The 11,610-nt window shown below is 44.6% G+C and overlaps 1 protein-coding gene across 7 annotated transcripts in view; it reads right to left on the minus strand.

Moving 5' to 3' along the window:
- The window catches only part of LOC118377411 (arginine-glutamic acid dipeptide repeats protein-like), a 384,037-nt gene that overhangs the window by 113,410 nt on the left and 259,017 nt on the right, over positions 1-11,610 (minus strand). For all 7 annotated transcript variants that reach the window (XM_052481336.1, XM_052481337.1, XM_052481333.1 and 4 more), the window contains one exon: positions 10,857-10,953. In XM_052481336.1, the coding sequence (XP_052337296.1) occupies positions 10,857-10,953 (97 nt within the window). The remainder of the gene's footprint in view (positions 1-10,856; positions 10,954-11,610) is intronic.

The raw sequence follows: 11,610 nt of genomic DNA on the forward strand, positions 1-11,610 counted from the left end.
TTAACGGGACAGGATATCATGCTGTGTTGACTGGTTGCGTTAGCCTTAACGGGACAGGATATCATGCTGTGTTGACTGGTTGTTTTAGCCTGAACGGGATAGGATATCATGCTGTGTTGACTGGTTGTTTTAGCCTTAACGGGATAGGATATCATGCTGTGTTGACTGGTTGTTTTAGCCTTAACGGGATAGGATATCATGCTGTGTCGACTGGTTGTTTTAGCCTTAACGGGATAGGATATCATGCTGTGTCGACTGGTTGTTTTAGCCTTAACGGGATAGGATATCCTGCTGTGTTGACTGGTTGTTTTAGCTTTAACGGGATAGGATATCCTGCTGTGTTGACTGGTTGTTTTAGCCTTAACGGGATAGGATATCATGCTGTGTTGACTGGTTGTGTTAGCCTTAACGGGACAGGATATCATGCTGTGTTGACTGGTTGTGTTAGCCTTAACGGGACAGGATATCATGCTGTGTTGACTGGTTGTTTTAGCCTTAACGGGATAGGATATCATGCTGTGTTGACTGGTTGTTTTAGCCTTAACGGGATATGATATCCTGCTGTGTTGACTGGTTGTTTTAGCCTTAACGGGATAGGATATCCTGCTGTGTTGACTGGTTGTTTTAGCCTTAACGGGATAGGATATCATGCTGTGTTGACTGGTTGTTTTAGCCTTAACGGGATAGGATATCATGCTGTGTTGACTGGTTGTTTTAGCCTTAACGGGATAGGATATCATGCTGTGTTGACTGGTTGTTTTAGCCTTAACGGAATAGGATATCATGCTGTGTTGACTGGTTGTGTTAGCCTTAACGGGATAGGATATCATGCTGTGTTGACTGGTTGTTTTAGCCTTAACGGGATAGGATATCATGCTGTGTTGACTGGTTGTGTTAGCCTTAACGGGATAGGATATCCTGCTGTGTTGACTGGTTGTTTTAGCCTTAACGGGATAGGATATCCTGCTGTGTTGACTGGTTGTTTTAGCCTTAACGGGATAGGATATCCTGCTGTGTTGACTGGTTGTTTTAGCCTTAACGGGATAGGATATCCTGCTGTGTTGACTGGTTGTTTTAGCCTTAACGGGATAGGATATCCTGCTGTGTTGACTGGTTGTTTTAGCCTTAACGGGATAGGATATCATGCTGTGTTGACTGGTTGTTTTAGCCTTAACGGGATAGGATATCCTGCTGTGTTGACTGGTTGTTTTAGCCTTAACGGGATAGGATATCCTGCTGTGTTGACTGGTTGTTTTAGCCTTAACGGGATAGGATATCCTGCTGTGTTGACTGGTTGTTTTAGCCTTAACGGGATAGGATATCATGCTGTGTTGACTGGTTGTTTTAGCCTTAACGGGATAGGATATCATGCTGTGTTGACTGGTTGTTTTAGCCTTAACGGGATAGGATATCCTGCTGTGTTGACTGGTTGTTTTAGCCTTAACGGGATAGGATATCATGCTGTGTTGACTGGTTGTGTTAGCCTTAACGGGATAGGATATCATGCTGTGTTGACTGGTTGTTTTAGCCTTAACGGGATAGGATATCATGCTGTGTTGACTGGTTGTGTTAGCCTTAACGGGATAGGATATCATGCTGTGTTGACTGGTTGTTTTAGCCTTAACGGGATAGGATATCCTGCTGTGTTGACTGGTTGTTTTAGCCTTAACGGGATAGGATATCCTGCTGTGTTGACTGGTTGTTTTAGCCTTAACGGGATAGGATATCCTGCTGTGTTGACTGGTTGTTTTAGCCTTAACGGGATAGGATATCATGCTGTGTTGACTGGTTGTTTTAGCCTTAACGGGATAGGATATCCTGCTGTGTTGACTGGTTGTTTTAGCCTGAACGGGATAGGATATCATGCTGTGTTGACTGGTTGTTTTAGCCTTAACGGGATAGGATATCCTGCTGTGTTGACTGGTTGTTTTAGCCTGAACGGGATAGGATATCATGCTGTGTTGACTGGTTGTTTTAGCCTTAACGGGATAGGATATCATGCTGTGTTGACTGGTTGTGTTAGCCTTAACGGGATAGGATATCATGCTGTGTTGACTGGTTGTTTTAGCCTTAACGGGATAGGATATCATGCTGTGTTGACTGGTTGTTTTAGCCTTAACGGGATAGGATATCCTGCTGTGTTGACTGGTTGTTTTAGCCTTAACGGGATAGGATATCCTGCTGTGTTGACTGGTTGTTTTAGCCTTAACGGGATAGGATATCATGCTGTGTTGACTGGTTGTTTTAGCCTTAACGGGATAGGATATCCTGCTGTGTTGACTGGTTGTTTTAGCCTTAACGGGATAGGATATCCTGCTGTGTTGACTGGTTGTTTTAGCCTTAACGGGATAGGATATCCTGCTGTGTTGACTGGTTGTTTTAGCCTTAACGGGATAGGATATCATGCTGTGTTGACTGGTTGTGTTAGCCTTAACGGGATAGGATATCCTGCTGTGTTGACTGGTTGTGTTAGCCTTAACGGGATAGGATATCATGCTGTGTTGACTGGTTGTTTTAGCCTTAACGGGATAGGATATCCTGCTGTGTTGACTGGTTGTTTTAGCCTTAACGGGATAGGATATCCTGCTGTGTTGACTGGTTGTTTTAGCCTTAACGGGATAGGATATCCTGCTGTGTTGACTGGTTGTTTTAGCCTTAACGGGATAGGATATCATGCTGTGTTGACTGGTTGTTTTAGCCTTAACGGGATAGGATATCCTGCTGTGTTGACTGGTTGTTTTAGAGCCTTAACGGGATAGGATATCCTGCTGTGTTGACTGGTTGTTTTAGCCTTAACGGGATAGGATATCCTGCTGTGTTGACTATAGGTTGTTTTAGCCTTAACGGGATAGGATATCCTGCTGTGTTGACTATTGGTTGTTTTAGCCTTAACGGGATAGGATATCCTGCTGTGTTGACTATTGGTTGTTTTAGCCTTAACGGGATAGGATATCCTGCTGTGTTGACTATTGGTTGTTTTAGCCCAACAATAGATTGAATCTTTATATGACACTAAAACACCTGAATGAATCAAACACAACCAGCAATAAAGACCCTGATGGTACAGGTGACCTGAAGAAGTGATACTCTAACATAAGGTGTACTTTGTATCCTGAACAAAAATATAAAACGCAACATGTCAAGTGTTGATCTCATGTTTCACAAGATGGCACCGATAGAGATGGCAACTTCGCTTCAAGTCCTTAGGAAACTGTGCAGTATATATTATATATATATATATATATATATTTTAATGTATTATTTCTTACATTGTTAGCCCAGAAAACCTTAGCTGTTATTACATACAGCCGGGAAGAACTATTGGATATCAGAGAGACGTCAACTTACCAACACAACCAGCACTACGACCAGGAATACGACTTTCCCAAAGCGTATCCTCTGTCTGCACCTTGAACTGATTCCAGAGGCCGACCCAAAACAACGCTGTTGGAGGAGAGGGTGCCGGAGTGGTCTTCCAGTGTGGCTTTGGATGCGTGCACACAACCCACCGCTTCCGAGTATATTACTCGCTAATGTCCAAGTCCTTAGTTAACAAAGTTGACGAAATCAGGGCAATAGTTGCTTTCCAAAGAGATATCAGGGATTGTATCACTGTTTCACGGAGACATGGCTAGCTGGGGACATGCTGTCGGAGTCAGTACAGCCAATGGGATTTTCAGTGCATCGCACCGACAAGAACAAACATCTCTCCGATAAGAAGAAGGGCAGGGGTGTATGTTTCATGATTACCGACTCATGGTGTTATTGTAACAACACACAAGAGCTCAAGTCCTTTTGTTCACATGACCTAGAATTCCTCACATCAAATGTATTATCTCCCAAGAGAACTCTCCCCGGTTATCGTCACAGCCGTGTTCACCCCCCCCCGCAAGCCCATCCGACAACGGCCATCAATGAACCATATATCCTGAGGCTGCATTTAACGTAGCTGGGGATTTTAACAAAGCTAATTTGAGAACAGGACTACCTAAATTCTGTCAGCATATCGATTGCAGTAAACGAGAAACACGCTGGACCACTGCTACTCTAACTTCCACGATGCATACAAGGCCCTCCCCCGCCCTCCTTTTGGCAAATCTGACTCCATCTTGTTGCTCCCCTCCTATAGGCAGAAACTAATACAGGATGCGTCCATGCTTAGGTCTATCCAACGCTGGCCTGACCAATCGGATAACACGCTTCAAGATTGCTTTGATCATGTGGATTGGGATATGTTCCGGGTAGCCTCAGACAACAACATTGACGTGAGTTTATAAGGAAGTGTATAGGAGATGTTATACCCACTGTGATTATTAAAACCTTCCCTAACCAAAAACCATGGATTGATGGCGCAAAACTGGAAGCACATACCACCGCATTTAATCATGGCAAGGCGACTGGAAACATGACCGAATACAAACCGTGTAGTTATTCCCTCCGCAAGGCAATCAAACAAGCAAAGCGTCAGTATAGAGACAAAGTGGAGTCGCAATTCAACGGCTCAAACACGAGACGTATGTGGCAGGGTCTACAGACAATCACGGATTACCAGTCCCGTCGTGGACATCGACATCTTGCTGGAGAAGGTGGAAAGTTCCTCTGTGTACACATCACGGACAAACTGAAATGGTTCATGCACGCAGACAGTGTGGTGAAGAAAGAGCAACAGCGCCTCTTCAACTTCAGGAGGCTTCCCTTTAGAAAGACACTAATGTCACTGTGAAGATGAACAATGTTGCAGCATTCCACTTCTACTTTGTCCTTTTCCAGATATGAAAGGAGACTTCCCTCCCTCAGACTAGATTATTGTAATATGCTGTGGATATGAAAGGAGCCTTCCCTCAGACTAGATTATTGTAATATGCTGTGGATATGAAAGGAGACTTCCCTCAGACTAGATTATTGTAATATGCTGTGGATATGAAAGGAGCCTTCCCTCCCTCAGACTAGATTATTGTAATATGCTGTGGATATGAAAGGAGCCTTCCCTCCCTCAGACTAGATTATTGTAATATGCTGTGGATATGAAAGGAGACATCCCTCAGACTAGATTATTGTAATATGCTGTGGATATGAAAGGAGACTTCCCTCAGACTAGATTATTGTAATATGCTGTGGATATGAAAGGAGACTTCCCTCAGACTAGATTATTGTAATATGCTGTGGATATGAAAGGAGACATCCCTCAGACTAGATTATTGTAATATGCTGTGGATATGAAAGGAGACTTCCCTCAATCAGACTAGATTATTGTAATATGCTGTGGATATGAAAGGAGACTTCCCTCCCTCAGACTAGATTATTGTAATATGGTGTGGATATGAAAGGAGACATCCCTCAGACTAGATTATTGTAATATGCTGTGGATATGAAAGGAGACTTCCCTCAGACTAGATTATTGTAATATGCTGTGGATATGAAAGGAGCCTTCCCTCAGACTAGATTATTGTAATATGCTGTGGATATGAAAGGAGACTTCCCTCAGACTAGATTATTGTAATATGCTGTGGATATGAAAGGAGACTTCCCTCAGACTAGATTAATGTAATATGCTGTGGATATGAAAGGAGACATCCCTCCCTCAGACTAGATTATTGTAATATGCTGTGGATATGAAAGGAGACTTCCCTCAGTTAGACTAGATTATTGTAATATGCTGTGGATATGAAAGGAGACTTCCCTCAGACTAGATTATTGTAATATGCTGTGGATATGAAAGGAGGCTTCCCTCAGACTAGATTATTAAAATATGCTGTGGATATGAAAGGAGACTTCCCTCAGACTAGATTATTGTAATATGCTGTGGATATGAAAGGAGACTTCCCTCAGACTAGATTATTGTAATATGCTGTGGATATGAAAGGAGACTTCCCTCAGACTAGATTATTGTAATATGCTGTGGATATGAAAGGAGACTTCCCTCCCTCAGACTAGATTATTGTAATATGCTGTGGATATGAAAGGAGACTTCCCTCAGACTAGATTATTGTAATATGCTGTGGATATGAAAGGAGCCTTCCCTCAGTCAGACTAGATTATTGTAATATGCTGTGGATATGAAAGGAGCCTTCCCTCAGACTAGATTATTGTAATATGCTGTGGATATGAAAGGAGACATCCCTCAGACTAGATTATTGTAATATGCTGTGGATATGAAAGGAGACTTCCCTCAGACTAGATTATTGTAATATGCTGTGGATATGAAAGGAAACATCCCTCAGACTAGATTATTGTAATATGCTGTGGATATGAAAGGAGCCTTCCCTCCCTCAGACTAGATTATTGTAATATGCTGTGGATATGAAAGGAGACTTCCCTCAGACTAGATTATTATAATATGCTGTGGATATGAAAGGAGACTTCCCTCAGACTAGATTATTGTAATATGCTGTGGATATGAAAGGAGACTTCCCTCAGTAAAACTAGATTATTGTAATATGCTGTGGATATGAAAGGAGACTTCCCTCAGACTAGATCATTGTAATATGCTGTGGATATGAAAGGAGACTTCCCTCAGACTAGATTATTGTAATATGCTGTGGATATGACAGGAGCCTTCCCTCAGACTAGATTATTGTAATATGCTGTGGATATGAAAGGAGACTTCCCTCAGACTAGATTATTGTAATATGCTGTGGATATGAAAGGAGACTTCCCTCAGACTAGATTAATGTAATATGCTGTGGATATGAAAGGAGACTTCCCTCAGACTAGATTAATGTAATATGCTGTGGATATGAAAGGAGACTTCCCTCAGACTAGATTATTGTAATATGCTGTGGATATGAAAGGAGCCTTCCCTCAGACAAGATTATTGTAATATGCTGTGGATATGAAAGGAGCCTTCCCTCAGACTAGATTATTGTAATATGCTGTGGATATGAAAGGAGCCTTCCCTCCCTCAGACTAGATTATTGTAATATGCTGTGGATATGAAAGGAGACTTCCCTCAGACTAGATTATTGTAATATGCTGTGGATATGAAAGGAGACTTCCCTCAGACTAGATTATTATAATATGCTGTGGATATGAAAGGAGACTTCCCTCCCTCAGACTAGATTATTGTAATATGCTGTGGATATGAAAGGAGACTTCCCTCCCTCAGACTAGATTATTGTAATATGCTGTGGATATGAAAGGAGCCTTCCCTCCCTCAGACTAGATTATTGTAATATGCTGTGGATATGAAAGGAGACTTCCCTCAGACTAGATTATTGTAATATGCTGTGGATATGAAAGGAGACTTCCCTCAGACTAGATTATTGTAATATGCTGTGGATATGAAAGGAGGCTTCCCTCAGACTAGATTATTGTAATATGCTGTGGATATGAAAGGAGACTTCCCTCAGACTAGATTATTGTAATATGCTGTGGATATGAAAGGAGACTTCCCTCAGACTAGATTATTGTAATATGCTGTGGATATGAAAGGAGCCTTCCCTCCCTCAGACTAGATTATTGTAATATGCTGTGGATATGAAAGGAGACTTCCCTCAGACTAGATTATTGTAATATGCTGTGGATATGAAAGGAGACTTCCCTCAGACTAGATTATTGTAATATGCTGTGGATATGAAAGGAGACTTCCCTCAGACTAGATTATTGTAATATGCTGTGGATATGAAAGGAGACTTCCCTCAGACTAGATTATTGTAATATGCTGTGGATATGAAAGGAGACTTCCCTCAGACTAGATTATTGTAATATGCTGTGGATATGAAAGGAGACTTCCCTCCCTCAGACTAGATTATTGTAATATGCTGTGGATATGAAAGGAGACTTCCCTCAGACTAGATTATTGTAATATGCTGTGGATATGAAAGGAGACTTCCCTCAATCAGACTAGATTAGGTGCCAGTTTTAGTTTGTTATGATGGGTGAAGTTGAGACTACGGAGCACACCAGCACCAGCTGAACTCATCATCCCTCCCTCCTTCATCCCTCCTGCACACCCGCCAAGAGATGACCTTGAGACAACATCACATTACATCCCCCAGTGTGTGGGTGTGTGTCTGTCTAGCTGTGTGTCTGGGCCCATCATCACAATACCAGACATCACATAGGTCAGTGTGTGTGTGTGTGTGTCTGGGCCCATCATCACAATACCAGACATCACAGAGGTCAGTGTGTGTGTGTGTGTGTGTGTGTCTGGGCCCATCATCACAATACCAGACATCACATAGGTCAGTGTGTGTGTGTGTGTGTGTCTGGGCCCATCATCACAATACCAGACATCACAGAGGTCAGTGTGTGTGTGTGTGTGTGTGTCTGGGCCCATCATCACAATACCAGACATCAGAGGTCAGTGTGTGTGTGTGTGTGTGTCTGGGCCCATCATCACAATACCAGACATCACAGTGTGTGTGTGTGTGTGTGTGTGTGTGTGTGTGTGTGTGTGTGTGTGTGTGTGTGTGTGTGTGTGTGTCTGGGCCCATCATCACAATACCAGACATCACATAGGTCAGTGTGTGTGTGTGTCTGGGCCCATCATCACAATACCAGACATCACAGTGTGTGTGTGTGTGTGTGTGTGTGTGTGTGTGTGTGTGTGTGTGTGTGTGTGTGTGTGTGTGTGTGTGTGTGTGTGTGTGTGTGTGTGTGTGTGTAAAGCGGGCAGTATTACATTACAGCATTGCTCTGGAATTCCCTGTCTGCGTACATCAAAAGCTCCTATAATAAGTCATATCAAAGAGCTGCTTTGTGTGTGTTCTTGTGTGTGTGTGTGTTCCTGTGTGTGTGTGTGTGTGTGTGTGTGTGTGTGTTCGTGTGTGTGTGTGTGTGTGTGTGTGTGTGTGTGTGTGTGTGTGTGTGTGTGTGTGTGTGTGTGTGTGTGTGTGTGTTCCTGTGTGTGTGTGTGTTCCTGTGTGTGTGTGTGTGTTCTTGTGTGTGTGTGTGTTCCTGTGTGTGTGTGTGTGTGTGTGTGTGTGTGTGTGTGTGTGTGTGTGTGTTCCTGTGTGTGTGTGTTCCTGTGTGTGTGTGTGTTCCCTGTGTGTGTGTGTGTGTGTGTGTGTGTGTGTGTGTGTGTGTGTGTGTGTGTGTGTGTGTGTGTGTGTGTTCCTGTGTGTGTGTGTTCCTGTGTGTGTGTTCCTGTGTGTGTTTTCCTGTTTGTGTGTTCCTGTGTGTGTGTGTGTGTTTCTGTGTGTGTGTGTGTTTGTGTGTGTGTTCCTGTGTGTGTGTTCCTGTGTGTGTGTGTGTTCCGAAGAACTGGCTGCTAATTTAGCCTGAAATCACTGGTTTCTCTGAGACGTGGCTCAGAGAGAGAGCTGCCACACTTTCACAGATGGTTTGCGTCTGGGCATGTCTGTCTGTCTTTGTGCATGTGTGTGTGTGTGTGCGGGGATGAGGAACAGAGGGAAGGAGGGGGAGAGAATCACATGAGCAGGGAGAAATACTATCTGGTTTTAGACAGAGAATCACATGAGCAGGGAGAAATACTATCTGGTTTTAGACAGAGAATCACATGAGCAGGGAGAAATACTATCTGGTTTTAGACAAAGAATCACATGAGCAGGGAGAAATACTATCTGGTTTTAGACAAAGAATCACATGAGCAGGGAGAAATACTATCTGGTTTTAGACAAGGAATCACATGAGCAGGGAGAAATACTATCTGGTTTTAGACAAGGAATCACATGAGCAGGGAGAAATACTATCTGGTTTTAGACAGAGAATCACATGAGCAGGGAGAAATACTATCTGGTTTTAGACAGAGAATCACATGAGCAGGGAGAAGCTTAGTGTTGCTAGGTGCTGTGTGGGGTCATAGGTTAGAGCCTGATGACTATCAGCTTAGTGTTGCTAGGTGCTGTGTGGGGTCATAGGTTAGAGCCTGATGACTATCAGCTTAATGTTGCTAGGTGCTGTGTGGGGTCATAGGTTAGAGCCTGATGACTATCAGCTTAATGTTGCTAGGTGCTGTGTGGGGTCATAGGTTAGAGCCTGATGACTATCAGCTTAATGTTGCTAGGTGCTGTGTGGGGTCATAGGTTAGAGCCTGATGACTATCAGCTTAATGTTGCTAGGTGCTGTGTGGGGTCAAAGGTTAGAGACTGATGACTATCAGCTTAGTGTTGCTAGGTGCTGTGTGGGGTCAAAGGTTAGAGCCTGATGACTATCAGCTTAGTGTTGCTAGGTGCTGTGTGGGGTCAAAGGTTAGAGCTGTGGTTTCTAGGTTAGAGCTGCGAGTTCTCGGTTAGCGCTGCGGGTTTTCGGTTAGCGTTGCGGGTTCTCGGTTAGAGCTGCGGGTTCTCGGTTAGAGCTGCGGGTTTTCGGTTAGAGCTGCGGGTTCTCGGTTAGCGCTGCGGGTTCTCGGTTAGCGCTGCGGGTTCTCGGTTAGAGCTGCGGGTTCTCGGTTAGCGCTGCGGGTTCTCGGTTAGAGCTGCGGGTTCTCGGTTAGCGCTGCGGGTTCTCGGTTAGCGCTGCGGGTTCTCGGTTAGCGCTGCGGGTTCTCGGTTAGCGCTGCGGGTTCTCGGTTAGCGCTGTGGGTTCTCGGTTAGAGCTGTGGGTTCTAGGTTAGAGCTGTTGGTTCTAGGTTAGAGCTGTGGGTTCTAGGTTAGAGCCGTTGGTTCTAGGTTAGAGCTGTGGGTTCTAGGTTAGAGCTGTTGGTTCTAGGTTAGCGCTGTTGGTTCTAGGTAGGAGCTGTGGGTTCTAGGTAGGAGCTGTGGGTTCTAGGTTAGAGCTCTATATAGGTCACAGTGTCTGTTCTAGGATTATAAACCTTTCTTTCATCCCTGTAGTCGACTGTCCCCCTAAAGGAACTAAACTGATACAGTACCATTCCACAAAGTCATGAACTTGAGTACTTTCCTTTAACTTGTTTAGAGTTGGTCTCTCTCAGAGTGTGTGTGTTGTCTTACCTGAGGGCAGCAGCATGGTATGTGTCCACATAGTCGGAGATGAAGAGTTCTCTGCCCCTGACCACTGGGTCTGTGATGACCAGCTCCCGGCCAGAATCTGAGGAGGGAAGACAACACAGTCAGAGGAGGTAAAGGAGAAGAGGAGAGAAGAGGGGGATGAGGAGCAGGAGAGAGGAGAGAGGAGGAGGAGAGGAGGACATGGAGCAGGAGGATGAGAGAGGAGGAGGAGCAGGAGAAAGAGAGGACATGGAGCAGGAGGATGAGAGAGGGGGGGGAGGAGGAGGAGGAGGAGGAGGAGGAGGAGAAAGGAGAGCAGCGACAGGGAGAGAGGATGAGAGATGAGGAGGAGGAGAGAGGATGAGAGATGAGGAGGAGGACAAGGAGCAGGAGGAGGAGAGAGGATGAGAGAGGAGGAGGAGGAGCAGGAGAAAAGAGAGCAGGGACAGAGGATGAGAGAGGAGGATGAGAGAGGATGAGAGAGGAGGAGGAGGATGAAAGAGGAGGACAAGGAGCAGGAGGAGGAGGAGAGAGGATGAGAGAGGAGGAGGATGAGATTGGAGGAGGACAAGGACAAGGAGCAGGAGGAGGATGAGAGAGGATGAGAGATGAGGCGGAGGACAAGGAGCAGGAGGAGGAGAGAGGATGAGAGAGGAGGAGGAGGATGAGAGAGGATGAGAGATGAGGCGGAGGACAAGGAGCAGGAGGAGGAGAGAGGATGAGAGAGGAGGAGGAGGATGAGATTGGAGGAGGAGCA

This window comes from Oncorhynchus keta, chromosome 27 (assembly GCF_023373465.1).
Source record: "Oncorhynchus keta strain PuntledgeMale-10-30-2019 chromosome 27, Oket_V2, whole genome shotgun sequence".
NCBI classification, from domain to species: domain Eukaryota; kingdom Metazoa; phylum Chordata; class Actinopteri; order Salmoniformes; family Salmonidae; genus Oncorhynchus; species Oncorhynchus keta.